This window comes from Phalacrocorax aristotelis, chromosome 2, assembly GCF_949628215.1.
Source record: "Phalacrocorax aristotelis chromosome 2, bGulAri2.1, whole genome shotgun sequence".
In the NCBI taxonomy this organism is placed as follows: Eukaryota; Metazoa; Chordata; class Aves; order Suliformes; family Phalacrocoracidae; genus Phalacrocorax; species Phalacrocorax aristotelis.
In genome coordinates, this window is record NC_134277.1 from 86140199 (window position 1) to 86158837 (window position 18639).

General features: G+C 40.1%; 1 protein-coding gene across 1 annotated transcript in view; it reads right to left on the reverse strand.

Annotated features, from left to right (window-relative positions):
* The window catches only part of FBXL7 (F-box and leucine rich repeat protein 7), a 190780-nt gene that overhangs the window by 141762 nt on the left and 30379 nt on the right, over nucleotides 1-18639 (reverse strand). The window contains exon 2 of the mRNA XM_075084249.1: nucleotides 3003-3092. Coding sequence (XP_074940350.1) covers nucleotides 3003-3092 — 90 coding nt within the window. The remainder of the gene's footprint in view (nucleotides 1-3002; nucleotides 3093-18639) is intronic.

The following is an 18639-nucleotide window of genomic DNA, read 5'->3' on the forward strand; positions in this document are numbered from 1 at the left end:
TCAAGCAAGAGTTCTGCTTGACACCTTTTTGCAGTCCTTGGAAATCCGGACTTCACATGACTGCTTCTCTGCTGTAGAGTACCACAGGGCTTGCATGAATCAGTCCCACAGATTTCCTTTCTAGTCATTTCAAGGCATTTCACTGATTCAATTTCAACAAGTGTTGTGTCAACTATCTTACAGAAACAGAAGAGAAGACACACTGTGCAGAACTGGAAAGAATTAGGTCTGTTTGCAAAGCTGGAAAGCAGGAGCATGAAAGGCCTTTATCGTCAAACACAAATTCTATGCTCTTCACAGAGCTGAGCACTCAGGAAGTCATCTGCCAGTAGAAATTCAAGGGATGCAAAGAAGCCACCTGGAACTTGTTCAATTAAGATTATTTCACAGGTCAATGACGGTGAAGAAAAGTTCACCTGCAATCTGTCATAGTCCTTCCCACTCCAGACCTACGATGTATACATCTCACCACACAAAACACGTGGTTCATTCATAGGACAGCATACAGTGCTATGAATTTACAGTACAGGGCTAAAGCAAAAGGGCAGAGTTAGAACTTTGTGTCCCTGTGATAAACCAGTCTCATGGTGGAGAGCAAGATATATTAACCAGTCTTTGCGGTGAGCAGGTACTACTGTATCACAGGAAGCAAATACTAGAGCATGGAGTACTATAAAGTATATTTAACTAACAGTTATAAAATGTTATGTAAACACCCCAATGAAAAGACGTAACTGCCACTGCTTCTACACCACCTTACACAATCAGGCTCCTGTTCTTAGCTGGTCCCTAGACACTACTTTATAACTGAGCAGTATAAAAGCATTCAGTCTTATAAGCATAGAACTCCACTCGTCTTGCAGAAGGCATGAGCCTTTCTGTTCAGTTGAATCTTCCTCCAGGCATGTCTACATGGGGAAAAGGCAGCATAAGTAAAATACCCAGACACACCAGTTGATAAGTATGCCTTCCAGTAACAGAACTGCTTTCAATAGTCTCTGTTTTTCCCCAACACCATTTCCATGTCTCTGCTCTCACTTGGCGTCATGGAACTCTTATGCTCCCTGGTTACAACATTCAAAATATCTGCCAGATTATACAGCAATCCACATTAAGGCAATTTATATTAAATTGAACCACATTAGTAACTCCTCAGCAGAAAAAAACTTGGTAGGAAAGTAGCACAGGCTGAGGTAGAGACTACTTCTGCTGTTGTGATTGTCAAATCACACTCTTCTAGGGCACAGAAAAACTAGGCTCACATCTGAAATTGCCTCCAGGTATAGAATACACAACTCCACTGCTCTGAACTCTTTCTGAATCTGCATGAGAACTCATAAAAACATATCGTTACTACAGCATCTGCTGACCTGCATTTAAGCCTCCCTCACTAATGAATTAATCAGCTGCAAACCAGTGGTGAAGATTTCAGGGACAACACTGGTATTCACTGGCTCTACAATGGGCTAGATTAAGAACATAACTCTTAGAGATTAGTAAAGGATTGTTTTGCATTATCTGATTTGAAAATAAGAAAAACCTCATGCTTTACTAACTGAAGTTAAACAGAAATGTAAAGTAATTTTTGAGTATTGACTTCAGAGTTTCCACTATTCCTTTGTGGAGTCTTCTTTTTTTCTTTTTCTTTTTTCTTGGGTGTTTGTTTTTTTTTTTCTCCCGGCAGTCATACAGAAAAGTTAAAATACTTTTATACATTTCCTAAATTTATTTTGTGCCTTGGCAATTCACCTCCTTCAGGTAACTCAAAACTTTTGAATCTAGGCTTAGATGAACATTAACTCTAGATAACTAGATCAACTTAACTTTATTTACCATATATTCATATATTGTTAAATTTATTGCCCAGAATAAAAAGCAGAGATTCTAAATCGGTATCTCTCATGATTCACAGGTGCCAGATCTTCATTCTTGATATGGAATTATGCATGCCTACCAATAACCTCTTCTGATGTATATGGTCATTTATTACTTACATGAACTGCTTTTACTGTACAGATGCTACAGTCACAGTCAGACTTGCCACACTAGAACTATTCAAAGCCTATTGTTTCTTTTAATCATAACAAATAGAGCCAGACTGAGAGCAGTCAGAGCTTGTAACTTAATTTGTCATGACAGAAGTGTAAGAAATCAGAATTATTATTTGATCATTACCAAGTACAAACAACTTATTATGACGGAGTTAAGCAGAAATGCTAGTTAAGGCATGCAAGTTTATCATTTAAAAAACTCCTTTCAGCTTACATCATTAAACTACATATAGATTTAATGACTTCCTCTCAGCCTTCGAAGACACTCTTGTAAAAACCAGGACCAATATACTTTCATTTAACAGAGCACACCTACTCACATATAAGGCAGCAGCAGGAAAGGATCAGCATTTCTCTGTTTATAGGCCAGTTAGTACAACGTTGTATTAATACTGACACATAAACATCTCCTTCCCCTAGACATTAAAAATCTTGTCCCGGATAATCCCATACTCCAGTAACTGCAGGTGAGATGCATCAGTCTAATTAAATCTTGTCAGCTCTTTGTGTCCATAGCTACACTTTTGAAAACTTGGCACAAACACCTCACCTTTTCATGGTGTTCCTAGTATGAAAATAAAAGGCTGAGATTTAACCTAGAACATATGCCAAAAACCTTCCATTAAGTATATTCTTCAAAAATAAGTTCAAAATCAGACCGCATCAAATCTTAAGCATAAAAGCCTTTGCCGAAAAAATGACATGCAAAATTACTCAAAACCCTCTACATTTTTCTTCTGCAGAAGAATCTTAAAATCCTTTGTCACAAGCTTAAATCAGAAACTACGGCAAGTAGGAGTGGAAACTGCATACAGGGAGAACTGTTTTTTTCATTTCTAGTACGCTGATGGTACTGTACACAGAAGAAACAAGGAGGAGGGGTTCCTTTTCTGAAAATACCTAGGATTATGTTGGGGGGCTTGACCTGGGTAATGAGTACCAGCTGCCTACCTTCACTGGTAGCGGCATTCTTCTGGGCTTTGGTGGGTGTGTGATCTGTACTTGAACTCACGTCGGATGAGATGCTTGAGCTGCCTTTGCCTGCAAAGAGAGAAAGAGGTGGAGATGGCGGGAGGGGAAGAGAGAGAACAAACATGAGTATCAACAGCAAAATAGAGAGACCTTCCATATCAGAACCTGGAACAATTCCAGGAAGTTTTAAACTAAGTTTAAAGCAGCTGATGTTTATTTTGTACACACTGGGGTAGGAGTTAACTGAATTATAACTTATACCATGTGCATCTTTACATGTACTAAGGCTGCAATCAGCATCCCGTGTCACAGGGGCTCTCACTACGTATTTGCTAAGCTCCATTGTAAATGATTATCAACATTAGGAGAACTTTCATGACCAGTTTTCTCATTCAAATATCTCTAACAGATCACGACAACTGGACACTGACTTTCATCAGCATAATGATCATCAAGCCACTCAGTCACATGAAAATAAAAGCAAGATATCTGCTGTTTCTTCCTACACCATACTCACTGCTTGATGCAATACACCATTTTAAAACTAACTTCTACAGCTGCCATTCTTCACCTTTCATTTTTTAACTGTAAATCAGAACCAATGGATGTTTCTTCTCTTATTTTCTTTCTCAAGACTTCTTCCTGCATTTCCTACATCAATGCCCCCAGACCTATTTCTGGGATGTTAAACTGGGTACAAGTTACTGACAGAAGAAATCCAAAGGAAATCTAAAAAGATAAAAAGAGTGCCCCCCCCCCCCACTCTGCCCTAGTGAGGCCACATCTGGAGTACTGTGTTCCAGTTCTGGGGTCCCCAGTTTAAGAAGGACAGGGAACTACTGGAAAGAGTCCAGCAGAGAGCTACGGAGATGATCAGGGGACCGGAGCATCTCCCTTATTGAGGAAAGGCTGAGAGACTTGGGTTTGTTCAGCCTGGAGAAGACTGAGGGAGGATCTTGTCAATGCTTATCAATATCTAAAAGGAGGGTGTCAGGACGATGGGTCTAGGCTCATTTCAGTTGTGTCCAATGCCAGGACAAGGGGCAATGGGCACAAGTTGGAACACAGGAAATTCCACCTGAATATGAGAAAAAAACGTTTTTACTGTGAGGGTGCCAGAGCAGGGGCACAGGCTGCCCAGGGAGGCTGTGGAGTCTCCTTCCCTGGAGACATTCAAAACCCGCCTGGACACGTTCCTATGCCCCCTGCTCTGGGTGTCCCTGCTCAAGCAGGGGGGTTGGACGAGATGGTCTCCAGAGGTCCCTTCCAACCCCTACCACTCTGTGATTCTGTGAATGAAGTCCGTGTCCTGCAGCACTTAGGTGGGATTTCAGTCATCTTGGTTAGGAATACAAATAAAAAATTAAGTCAAATAGATACCACAGAACAGCAGAGGGAGCTGAAACAAAGTTGTCTCTATTTACCTGTGAGGATCTAAGAATGAGTAATTTCTCTTTCCCTTCCCTCACTGTACTCAATCTCAGCAGCTACTAACAGGGAATACATTCTGCTCCACAGCAGGAACCAGACCAACCACCTAATCAGAAATATGCGAGATAATCCTAGAAAGGGGAAAGGTAATGAATACTGTTATATTTTAAGAAGGTACCTATCCCCACAAACACTGTATCGATGAAGCCTTTAAGAGCTATGTTTGTCTTTGGACCAGAATCAGGCTGTATGCGGAAAGCTAGCTGACACCATGTTTCTATCACTTGAATAAACCTATAATCACAGGAATGTTAGCAAGAGACTTTTCTGATCTGTTATTTCAATCAAGCATTCCTTGGGGTTCTGGGTTACAGTGTGCCTGGTTTTCATAACATTTAGATGTAAGGAGGAGGTCTGCTTTTTAAAGGTGCCACAACAGAACAAGGATTTACGTTTTAATGGGAAACGACTGGAGAATGTGCAAACGTAGGTTGCTTCACAACCAAGGTACTGCCACTTAATCTGTCAGCCAGCCCTAGAGGTTCATTCTCCACAAAAGTTGCTGAAGTTAACATGCTCAGATTCGAGAGATGATTGTGGAATAGAAGGATATTAAAAAGGCCAGAAGGAAGTAAAAAAAATAAATGGCTACAGCTAGTAGTTGGGTGGGGTGAAGAGATAAAAAAAAAAAGTATATTTTCAGTGATTCACTAACTGTTTTTTACATTCCTTTAAAAATTTAAGCAAACCCAAGAAGCAGTGCCTCTAGAATATCACTTCATTTGCTCTCAAGCTGTGACATGAGTTGGAGTAATGGACTGTGGTCTTTATAGCAAAGACTGCCCCAAAATAGCTCTCCAACTAAGGCAACTAGGATTGTGGAAGAAGAAAGGCTGATGAGAAAAGTGAAGGATAAATGAAAACGCTCTTTCCCAAGAAAAGGCCAGAGAACTTGGAACACCCGCAATAAGCTGATAATCAAATCATTAACGACAAGAAAGGTATTTAGGTGGTATTGCCACTATGAGCAACTCCTCATGTACCAAGCACTGCAAAGGCAGAGGCAGAAAACAAACTTAAAAGGAGTATCAGCGCTCCTTAGCGGATTAATAGAAAGAAAAAAACCCAACCAAAACAAAAAAAGACTGACTGGAAAAAATTATTTCTTCAAAGCAAAATAAAAAAAATCTTTTGGGTGGGAAAGGAAGTCAGTGATATCAAACAGCAGAGTTGCTAGCTGGTCATCTGTGGCATAGGTTGTTCTCACAAAGTGAGTGCTTCCTGTGGCTACATACCTCCCCCATTAACATCAATAACATTTCTATTTACACTACATACAAGCAAGCCTACAAGAACACAACAGAAATATTTTACCCACTGTAGGGTCCTGATTTCCAGCACATCCAATAGCAACATATTATTTATAATTGCACACTTCTGTAGAATCTGAAATGCCAGATATAAGTCCATATGTTTACCATTTAAATCCACTTGAATTTTAAAACATTTTAACTCCTTGTGAGAAGTTAAAATTAGAAATTAAGAAAAAAGAATCCATAATGGTTACTGCTTTGGTTGGATACCAGTAATTTCTGCAATTATACTTTTAATATTTTATGATACTGTTAGAGTCTTCTTTTATTGTATACAGCCCCTGAACAAGCCTTCTCCCTCACTGTCTGCTCTGAAACTCTCCATTCAGGTGGGGGAAAAGCAGGAGATATTTTCTAATACATTTTCAATGTGTTTTAAATAGACTAGCAGACACTGCTTCTATTCTTTTAGGGCAAAACAAAGCCACTCACTTCTAGTAGGCTAGATTTGGCTACTGCAGACTCATGTACATACGCAAGAGCTAACACATAAGAGTATCTAAGCATTCTCCAAATAACTTGGGTTTGATAATGCGAGAGAGGGCACCCTCAGCAAGTTCCCAGGTGATACAAAACGTGGACGAATAGTTGATATACCAAGAAGTTGCTGCCATTCAGAGGGACCTCATGAGGCTCAGAAAAATGGGCTGTCAAGGACCTCGGGAAGTTAGTTCAACAGAAGGAAATGCCAAGTCCTGCATCTGGGGAGGAATAACCTCATGCATCAATGCATGCTGAGGACTGACCAGCTGGAAAGTGTATTGACAGAGAAAGACCTGGCAATCCAGGTGGACACCACGTTGAACACGAGACAGTAATGGACCCTTGTAGCCAAGAAGGCCAACAGCACCGCAGGCTGCATTAGGAGGAATGTAGCCAGCAGGTTGAGAGAAGTGATCCTCCCCCACCGCTGCTCAGCACTGGTGAGATATCTGGAGTGCTGGGCCCAGTTCTGGGCTCCCCAGTACAGGATAGGCAGGGACATGCTGAAGAGATTCCAGAGAAGGGCCATGAAGCCGAAGGGACTGGAGCATCTCTCCTAAGAAGAAAGCCTGAGAGAGTTGCGACTGTTCAGCCTGGAGAAGAGAAGGCTTGGAGAGATCTTACGTATGCATATAAATACCTGAAGGAAGGGTGTGAGGAAGAGGGAGCCAGGCTCTTTTCAGTGGTGTCCAATGACAGGACAAGAGGCACTGGGCACAAATCAAAGACAAGAAATTAAACATAAGATTTTTTTCCTTATTTATTTTACTGTGGCAATGGTCAAACACTGGAACAGGTTGCACAGAGAGGCTGTGGAGTCTCCATCCTTGAAGATACTCAAAACCCAAGTGGACATGCAAAGACTGTTTTAGTTGACCCTGCTTTGAGCACTGACATTGGACCAGGTGATCCAGAGGTCCCTTCCCACTTCAGCAATTTTATAATTCAGGTACCTCTGTGAGCACCTGAATGTGAGCATTTTGTAGACCAGTAAGCTGTGTTAATTATCCTGTGATTTCACTGCCTCTGTGAAAAATTCATTATACAAATGCCTTTCCAACTGACCACACCAGTTTTTAACCGCTTTCACTTTTTACCTTTAACAGTAGCAACTTAACAGTAAAGTACTACATCTTACTATGCAACTCACTACAAACCTATATATCCAACAAATATATCCACAAAATACCTGCAAAAGTAGCTCCCAAAGGTGTTGCCATTTTATCTTAGACAGCTTATCTTAATCGAGCTCTTTAAGATCTGCAGGCAGCTGCACTAGTAATAAATAACAGCACAAGAGGTAGCCACTTTCTATGATCCTTAACATACACTAAGTTAAACACCCAAGACTAAACAGACGTGAAAGAAAGTAGGCCTATCATCCAGGGTTCATTCTCCGAGAATCACATCAAGAAGGGTCTGTAACAATAGGGAATATTTCAACAAAAATGTTTTAAGCAGAAGTTCTGTGTTAGAGGAGACACCATCTAGTCCTCAAATCAGAAAACACCTGACTCGGAGAAGCCTTTTGCCGTGCCATATTTGGTGCCCACATGCTACTTTCAGGAAGTGTATTGCAAGGCAAAGGAAAGAGGCAAATTATGATTTAGTATATGGGACTGGTGCTGTCAAACACAGCAAGCAGCATGAATTCCCAGGTTTCTCACACTCACATGAGCTCACCTGAGGCAGGGTTCTTCCACAGTGCTGTTCTCAGGGCATTATCTGCCTAACACGCCATGTAAATTCAAAGACCGATGATTTCCCTAATGCCATAAGAAAACTTGATGTGAAGCAAGTTAAAAAGTTTGCTGACAAAGTCATAGCAAGTAAATACAACCTGCCAGGGGTTCTAACACAATGACAACTAGAAGGATCAAACAGGGGCAATTTGACCTTCAGCTTAAACAAATTAAAGGCCTCCCAAAATTTTCCCTAGCATGACTTGCAGTTGTCTAGAGTTTCCTTCATGCATTCAACTGTTCTTTATTTCAAAAACAGAAGTTGTAATCCAATAGAAAGCAAGCTGCACTATGGTAGTAGGTAGGTATGGTGGAAGAAAGCAATGTTCCTACAATACAATGTAATTCACATCAGGAGCGAAGGTAGCATGGACTTTGCCACACCTGCAAAGAATCACACAGCTACACAGTTGCAATTCAAATCATGTCTCTGACCTGCTTCTGAAGAAGCAAGAGTATGGATATTTTTTTCCAGGTACTAATGCCAGAGCCTTACAATAGTCATACAAACAAGATGCCAGCCATCTAACCTAGTATCCTATTGCCTACACATTTTATTTTGATCCTGCTGGAAAGAAAATTAGAATAAGGCAAGCATGTAACAGAGACTTCCCCTGAACACCGTCTCTGCCTCCAGCTCTTTGTAGCCCAAGGGATTTTATAAAGTCATAGATGTCTTTGTACTCAGTAACCCTACAGCCCTATCAAATCTACCTGGTCTCTTTTAGTCTTAACTATTAACATAAGGTGTTCCGTTTTGCTTTTATCACAGATACTGACTACAACATTAAATTTGTTTGTTTTATAGAAGTGTTTCCATCTTCAGCTTTCCTATCAGAACAGAATAAATACCTATATTAATATAAAGAGATGCTATGGACTATCCAAGGAAACATTATTGGAAGGCTGTGCATGGAACCAGGTGGTCTTACTCCATATTTCAATATCGCTGCAAAAAAAGCAATAGATTTTTCCCAGTTGCTTGTACTGCTGCTCATAATCTTTTTTTTTTTTTCCCAAAAGCATACTGATTAGAGCAGTATTTCTCCAAACACCTCTGTCAATGTATTTCAGGCTGTCAAAAACTTGCAAGACGGAAGACTAGACACACACAAATGGAAGCATTTGATAAACACTGGAGAAGAAACAGCATGAACTGGTGAAAAGCAAACTTTGGATTCTGCCAGTCACACTCACTGCTGAAAAGTGTCAAAGAAATCCCAAGTCAGTCAGGACAGAAGTAATACAAGTTAAACTTAACCAGGGAAGTACAGTCTATAACTGTCCAAGACTGAAAGACCATTTTCAGAAGCACATATGCAAAGCCTGTCCTGTTACGGACAGCGTCTCTGACACTATGACTGTCACCTCTTCTGATGCATTTTGTTATTTTCCTGATTATTACTGCACATCCAGCCAGCATAAACAGAGGCTGCTTGAATTACGTGATGGAAGTCATAAGGCCCATGAGGCTTGTTGACCTATGTGATAGATGAAGGTGTGTCCTGGCAGCGAGTCCCTTTCACTCTACTCTGGAATAGTTTTACTATGGTTTTTTGCAGCACATTTACTCTTGGATTCTGATGTATGGGCATTTTCGTGCTGTATTTTAAGCACCCTTCCAAGATCTCATACAAACAGGCTGACTTCTTGTATACCGCCCCGGAAAATAAACAGCAGTTTTCACCCTTCACATCAAGTTTTAACCCAATGACACCTGCCTTCAGCAGGTAGCGACAGTTATCTCAGGAGTTAAATGGAGACTAAGGCCAAATCCACTGCTTTACCATGCTGCAGTGAAACATTAGACAAAATGCCAAAACAGAAAACCAAAATATAATCACTCAGGAAAAAAAAAAAAAGAGCAAAAAGCAGTAAAGTCCAGAATAATAAGAGCCATTAATCTTTTTAATTGTCCAAAAGCATTATATTGCAATGACTTTGATGTAAAGTCTGAAAAATTTTACTTAAGCCGTTAATTCTTATACTAACGACATTAGTCAAATTCAACTTTTCAACGTGAAAGGATGCATACATATGGTTTTTCTACCAGATGATCATTACTTTCTCTTTCATATCTTCAGAGAAGATTTTTTTAATCAAATATATGCCAATTACATCAAGAAGGGATCCAGAAAACCAATCCAAAACCTCAAAGCATCAGAGATCATGGAAAAGGAAAGAAAAATATCTTTCTTCTCCTGTTTCTACAATACACATTATGCTGGCCCATGTCTCCAAAACCTCAAATGCATCTCTCTGCAATCTGCAGCTCCAGAGACTGCAGACTCCTACTGTGTTTCTAAGTATCCCCATGGAAATCAGCAGCCCGCTGTGATACTTAGGCTTTAAGGATATATGGCATCCTTTAAAGATCCAATATTTCAATTCATCTATCCAAAGTAAAAGCAAAGTTGGACTACACACTTTGGGCAATCATTCTCCTTGGACTTTACATTTCTAGTTTCCATTTATTAACTCTCAACTGATACACAAACTACCACTGATTTAACATTGAAGCTACCTACTTACAAACATTGTCACTCACTGAACTGCTTTCAGGATGGGTTATATGTTCATTTACAAACCGACATTGTCCTTCTGCCCTAGAATCTTAGGAGTAGTGTTCTTAAGTGATTTTTTTTCAAATCAAATTAAAACATGTGCCAACATAACACACACGGGCTACAAATTTCATTCCACCCAACATTTGTCAGGATATGATAAAACAAAGAGTAATCTGCACAAACTCCAACACTGAGGAAAGGAAATAAGCTGAGTGTTTTACAGGAAGCGAACTGAAGATTGACAATTTTGCAGATACACGGTAGCGCTGGCACTTTGGGACAATGCTTCTTAAAATTTTTAAGAATGCAATCTCTACAGTAATTTTTCACATTATTTTTTATTTTTAAATCATAACTCCAACTTCCAGGTTCGCTTAATTTGGCATAATTCATCTATGAGATAGTATACTAAGTTCTGCAGCATTTCTATACATTTTGAGCTAAATTTCAACTCAGGCTGCACAGGCCAGTCTGGCCTTAGTTGCTGCTCTTCCAGTCACTGCCATCCTCACCTGTTCAAGTATCACAGCATGATACGAAATCTCCTGCGAACACTGACAGAACACAACTAGCATACTGAAGCATATCTTGCAGGGATTGAGTCACCTTTTTTATTTTTAATATTTTTTAGGAATTTGCGCCTGCTGTTGGCCATGGGAGACAGCCGGGGCGGCCCCGTGCCAGACACAGCCGGTTCCAGCCGGCTCCAAGGGCCCCCTGCAGTGCACGGCTGAGCCCCTCAGCCACGGGTGGGCACCTTGGATTAGCAAAGCCTGAGACACAGCCTCTTAGCATTGCCTTTTTTAAATCAATGTTATAAGATTCAACGAGCCACTTGCAAAGTGAAGCTGTAATACAAAGGGCAATAGGATTGGTTTAACTGATGTACATACGACTGTGGAAGTTTTGCAGCTAGTAAGATGCAATGGTTTATCCACTGTCCTGTGAAATGTGTCCTGCTTGAAAAACTTACATAGAAGGTTGTGTGTGGGATTGAATTTTTCAGAACCGTTTAGCAGAATGGTGTTTATTGCTAGCAAGACAAGCCTATTCAGAAATGCTAGATTGAAAATTTGAAACTTAGGTAAAAGTCTTCATATAGACACAGATTCTACTTGCTGTGCCATGCTGGAAGCAGATTTGACATAGCGGATTTGTAGTTGTGACACCCTTACTCACATCTTGGTGCCAAATAATTCATGATGATTTCAGAATGGCTAAAGACTGTTTGATTAAGTCTTCAAGTGGATTTACCTAATCTTATTAAAAAGGGGCCGGATATATATTTTAGTTTTCTCAGGTAACCTGTCTCACTCCTGTACCTTTGCCTCCCCATATAACAGTTGAGGATATTGATCCCTTTTCTAGATAATTTCAACACTCACTGATGAGGCTTGTTAACCAAGAGCTGCTAAATGGCACTACTGAAGTTACCATCATTTTTGAAGATAGCACATCTCCATCTATAAAAGCACTGCACAATACAGAGTGATGAAAGCACATACCACTGCTGAGTTTATAAAGAAATAACAACATGCCATAAACTACTCTGGTAGAATGCCTCTCTGAAGCCTGCTAAGCAGCCTGTATGCCAGAAGGCAATGCTAATTTGCAGCCATACTTGGCACCCCCTCCAACTGTTAAGCTCTATATTTCAAACACTGGTAGAAGCCCATGAACAATTTAGTCTAGTAGGTAAATATTATTTGAGTAATGCTTCCTGAGAAGGAAAGAATGCAAGTACATTTCTTACTTGAACTCAAAGTGAGGAAACAAGATGAGAAATCCGTTAACATGCTCTTTTTATTACTTAACATGACTAGCATCTCATGAATGAGTCTTAAGATACTACCTTTCATTGAAACGGCTTAGCCCATGTGACAAAAGCAATTCCTACTCTATAGCCTTCTACTCTGCCACAGAAACAGGGAAATAATGCTTTGGCCTTTATACCAATCACAAAATTATCTTAGAAACCATTACATTCATGCAATATTGGGCTTTTCATTACAAATTGTCTTCCAATCACCACCATGTTTTAAGAAGGGTATTTACTCAAGATATGCTGTTCTAAAGTTTAGAAATGCTTCCTTAGTATGTACTACCTAACCTTAACCTTACTATTTTAATCCAACAGCTGAAAATAATTATTAAACCAAGACAAATTAATAAATACAATTGAGTCAGAACAAAACAAAATCTTTTTTTTTTTGGCTTTATGCTATCTTTGAGAATGTCACTTCATTGCCAAGTTCTTCACTAATGCCTGCTTCAAATTTGTTTTTCCCCCAACTCCACTGAAATTGAAACAAAATTCTAATCCTTTATATTCAGAAGAGACAATGCCTATATTCAATTCAATACCAAACATAAAGTGGTAGAGACTTCTTTTGTACTTTACCACATGAGAAAGGACAGTGTGTGGAGGTAGTGTGAGAAGATAAACTCCAGTATAGATTCTGAAGTGGCTGCAGAACCTACCATTGCACTGTAATGCGTCAGGCATTTGGTATAGGTCTGAATTTCATTAGATAGTAACATACTGTCCAGAAGTCCAAAAATCAAAACCACCAAATACATGTTTGTCTTCCACAATAATACTATTTACACTTAAAATATGCATTTAGATTTTCACTAGTCCCTGCGTTTGAACACAATAGGTTAATATTAAACTTGCATTATAAATTTTGCTGCTCATTTCACTCAAAGCACAAAAGTTACAATATTCTCAATAATTTTCATCCATTTATTATAACTACTTCCAATAGATGCACTAAAACAAAGTGCTTGTTACTGCTGCAGGAACAGTCAACAGTAGCTGTGAATGTTCTGGTACCAAGGCCCAGCTATTCTGCTTACAGTTTATCAGACGTCATCAGTCTCAGACTGAGTTTTAATCAGCACTTAAAGATGTAACTACAGGGCATGCAGAACCTTTTCTTGAATACACTGTTTAGCTCCCAGTCATACCTCATCTCTCCATCCAAAGGAAGTCTAAAAGCCAAGTTACCCTGTCAGTCTGGCTGCACAACTCTACTTGCTCCTCCGTGAGGAGGATCCAAAGCAAGTCTTGGTCCCAATCCACTCCCCAGCTCTCAGCCCATTTTCAATAGCCGACTTTTATCTTTTCTGCTGAAGTCTTACTACACGCTGCTCTTAACTTCACCAGACCTGGCTGAGCAGTTTTTTTGGCATAGTACATAGTAACGCCAGAATAACCAACCTCACAATAGCCCCCAAATTTTCCGTTTGATGTTGACAGCTAGTTAAGTCAGAGTCAAAAGTAAAGAGGTGAGGAAGTGAAATACCTTTATCAAGACAGCGTGCAAAGTACTCTGGTATCAAGTACGCTGTGAAAAGTGATGCGAAAATCTTCCATGAGACAATACAGGTCTGAAAGCCTAAGACGACTTTTTTCAGTGAAGAAGAGCAAAGGAATCTGACAGCTAAGGAAAAACAGACAAGGATCACTTTACTCCTTTAGATAAGCACAGCCACTTCCAGCTTTTCTTCACTGATGGATACAGGGAGGGGGAGAGGGGGTAGGGAAGTGGCTGACTCAAGGATGCAAGTAAAAAGAGACTTTGAAAAATTGTGGGATTACAAAAACTAAATAAAACAGATTTGTGAAAAAGGCATACAGCGATATAAGGTGGTATCTTAGAGGCAATTAAAAGGAGATTATCTGCACACTTGAGAAATATATCTGCACTTCTATTGACCATCAAGTTTTTTAAAGTTACAAGACACTTACTAGCAGGTTCAGAAACCAAACACGTCAGCACACACAACCAAATTAAAAACAAAGAGTATGAAGGCAGCCATGCTTACAAAAGAAAATTGAATCAGTCTACGGCTTCACACTATACATCTGACAATCAACTTTGAATTTCACAGAATTCGGAGAAGGAGGAAGAAATCTAAAGAAGTTCTAACACTGCACTAACCACAGACTGTCTGGCAGTGTTATCAAGAGAAACTAACACACCAGCCCACCAAAAAAACAAAAGCCACACACAAAAAAAACCACAAACCCCACAACCCAGTACCTGTCTAATGCTTTTTTATTTAAACACAGTTGTAGTAGATCATTTTATTATCATAGAAATAATACCATATTCCTATTGAAGGCTCTCTGTAGTTTCAATTGCATAACTTAATCACCTTCTGGTCTTAACTCCATATGGAGATTATGTACACTACATTTTGCTGCTGCAATCCCTGCCTGAACACTGGGAATAGATGCTTATCCAAAACAACAGAGAGGCTCATCTATCCCCAGAATATGAACAGGATGGTAACTTCTCCATAGAAGAATAACGTGGCTTGCAGTGCCAGTTTAGTGGTTTTGTTTCTTCTGCAGCATTTATATTTCAGCTGTCTTCCACATAAAGCTTCTTTTTGGAGAATGTGGAAACATGGCATGGAAACTCTGAGAAGAGTTAAATATAAATGCATCAGCCACAACACATTAGAATTTCCTCATCTATTTTAAGCATAGCATACTCCAAGGTATCCCCACAGACTAGCAACAAAAAGACAAAGGACACTTTTTAGCCTGCCTTACGACCTTCACCAGGGCACTGTTTATAAATAACCTTTTGAGGTATTCGGTGGGGGAAGGACACATTAAGGCAAAAATGAAGGTAGCTAGTATCTACCCTGTTGATTAATCAGTAATTCAATTTGAAAATTTTTCATTCTCTATGCCAGTAGCACACATACTACTAAATAGAAAGATTGTTTGGTTATAGTTTGAGAATAAAAAAAAAAATCCCTTCTGAAGTATATCTGTAAAGCTCAGATTGAACTGAGTAATTCTGAAAGAATTTCAGAATGCACTGCTTTCAAAAGTGTTTTATCCAATACCTTTGTGAAAAGGCATGCTTCAGCCCTCTTTCTTTCCTGCAGTACAGACAAGAAATAATTCTGTTCTTAGGTATGATAAATCATATTTGTAGTATTGAGTATTAGCACCTCAATGGGAGGGGCGGGGGGGAATATTGAAACTAGGGTACAAATGCAGCAGAAGTAAAGAGAGCAGAAACAACAGGAGAACCTCTAACAGCCAGAGCCAAGATAAGCAGCTGGAAGAAGACTAAGGAGAGCAACTGCTTAACCTTAGTTTAGTACAGCCAAAGTAGCTCGCACAGTTTAACCAGCCTAGACTTCTTGCATTTGAAACAAAACCAGAAGAGATAATGAGAAGTAGATTAGGTCTGTAAAATCGCAAGAGGCTTTCGCAAAGGTGTAGAATTGCCAGGACACGGGAAGCCAAAGGGGTTAGCCACGTTTAAAAACAGTGGGGGTGTTTGTGAGCATGACCCATGACAGTCCAAACCATCTCTAGCTCAGGATATTCTTGTCTGGATGGTTTCTGGGAACCAAAAAGCATACCAGGAGAAAGTTACTGCTGTTATGGCCTGGAAGGCACTGTTAGCCCAGACTATTCATGCCTACCTCCCTCCCCTTGGGCCTCCCCCCACCTGCCCACAGCCCAGGACCCCATTTCAACCCGCCCAGGGCCATCAGCCCCTTCCCCGGCAATTCCGGTCTCCAGCTTCCTGCTGCCTTGCTCTGTGCCACACTGATTCTTGCAACATGCATTTATTAATGTTAAGTTTCTTCCTCTGACCCAACTCATCTGTACACAAGGGGGGCCAGAGGAAGACACAATGCTTGCATTGATATCCTGTCATTTGACACCAGATCTTTACCACATCTGCTGCGTTGTCGTGTGAGTACCCTGAAAGTAACCTCAGTAAATCATCTCTGCGACTTGAACCCACTTCAACACATAAGTTTTAATTAAGCAGTACTGGTAAAAGTGAACAAAAGCCACACCAAAGGAATATGAAAAAAATATTCACTAAAATGATCCAACAAAAACATTCTTAAGCTTTGTAATAACTGAAGGAGTTGTTAAAAGTTCAGAGAGGGCATATAAAGTGGTACAATTGCTTATGGCGATGTAACAGCAACACGCACAGAAGAAACAGTTCATTATCTCAAAAAAAATGCTGCAAAGAATCGAAGGGTTGGTAACAGAAATGAAACTAGAAATCCAAATGGGCTGTCAACTGGTCTGAGGCTAATGGGAAACACAGACCAGACTCTGGTCAACAGGCTAAGGTCCAAGCACACTATCTGCAAGCTCCTTCTGGTTCTCTCCTTGCATAAACTTCCACTCAATTATTCATGTTAATGGTTTTTGCATAATCCTGCAACTGACTACACTACCTATATAGTGCAATGAAGGGAGATAGCCCAATTGGCTCTATTAGCACCTTATTCCTTGTCACTTTGAAAGACGTGACCTGATGAACCAAAGGAAATTAAACAGACTCAAGAACAGGAGCCTTTACGGCAGCCCTGTTAGGCCAGCGTATCCAAGCAGAAGTGAATACTTTTGTCACTGAACTAAGTACAACTCAACATTTTCCAGTTCTGTCAGTCTCTCTGGTTAGCTTCACTTTGTTGAAAGCAGCCATCACTGCTAACTCACTTTTGTGAGAACTGCTCCAACTCCTTGACCACAATCTGTCTGACAAGAAACATTCTCAATGCAACCTCCAAGTGTGGAGTAGAGATGTCTAACAATTTAGCCATTTGGGATATATTTTGCATCTTCCTGCATTTGCTCCAACCTGTCTGATGATTTCTAGCAACTAAGTTGCATAAAACTTACAATCACATTAGCAAGTTTTTGCTAGCAGATAGAGCAAGCCTGGACTTTTTCTATGCAAAAGTAGAGCACGGAGCAGAAAATTTGTGTCCCAGGAATTGTCAACGGTTGTACATTTCTTCCCACTCCCTCCTTTTTGAAAAACCTTGTCTAGTGCCATTCAGCACCTTTTGTACCTAAGCACTTCCTTAACTAGTAAGCATCTACTTTTATAGTTGCAGGCAATAGCAAGCTGCATTTAATTTCCAGGGAAGCATATAGTTTACATAAATCAGTGGGAAACACCTGCGTCTCTCTGGTCTTAGTATGCCCATGGCTGCATATCAGATCAAAACATAGCTGATGTCAAAGAGACACAGGTGCAGGAAGCTTGGTCCAGTGTTCATTTCCACAATATCCTTTTAAAAGGACAGCTTATCCTTTGCTAACTACACTTAGGAGAGCTGCTAACTGTTCATATGATTTTTTTTCCTAACATATGTTTTAACTAAATGCCACTATAAAATTACAGTTTCAGAAATGCTGCATGCCACGCCAAGAACCTGACTTACTCCTCTTAAAATTTAGTCTTCAGAAACCATCTGTACTGTGACAACAAGGAGCACCAGTTAGAAGTTTTGCTGATTTATCTCATTCTCCACCGCACTATTCAGTGCTACATGCAGTGATAAGTCTGTGAGCTAAAACCATGGCTCTAACACAGAAAAGGCCTTTAGAAGGTTTCGGGATACTCTTCTACCAGTTAATTAGTACTTAGTTGAATTGAAATGCAAAAATAAGTCCATGTATCAGGGAATAATTGCTAATGGGAGATGTATTAAAACTGAAACATAAGCATTCATTTACTAAAGCTGACTTCTCCAAAACTATACAACACACTGAAGCAGTGATTTCTCACTCAAACATTATCCAAGTATATCCCTTGGGTACTCCTTACTTTCATTTAAAAAAAATCTAAGGCTAATGTTTTTCTAAACATAGGTACTAGCCCTACAGCAGCAGGAAGACCATCACAGTCCTACACCAGCCGGGAGCAATCAAGCCCACTAACTCATCCAGGGAACACAGTGAGTACCCGGACCAGGTCCCAGTGCAGGAGCAGCAGTTCATGTTACTATTACCTGCCCTTCAGCTATTGCCTCACCTGCACCGCTGGTAAACAATAGTTGTAAACACAAATGGAGCAGATCACATTCTTGCACAGCATGTGCCTCAGTGCAAAAACCTGCTATGCTAGCTCAAGCCAGCTCCAGCACCATTTTAAACCAAACCAGCTGATTTTTCCACTTGAGCCAATAATTGCATGTTCATCTTAAACATGATAGCGAAGGACAT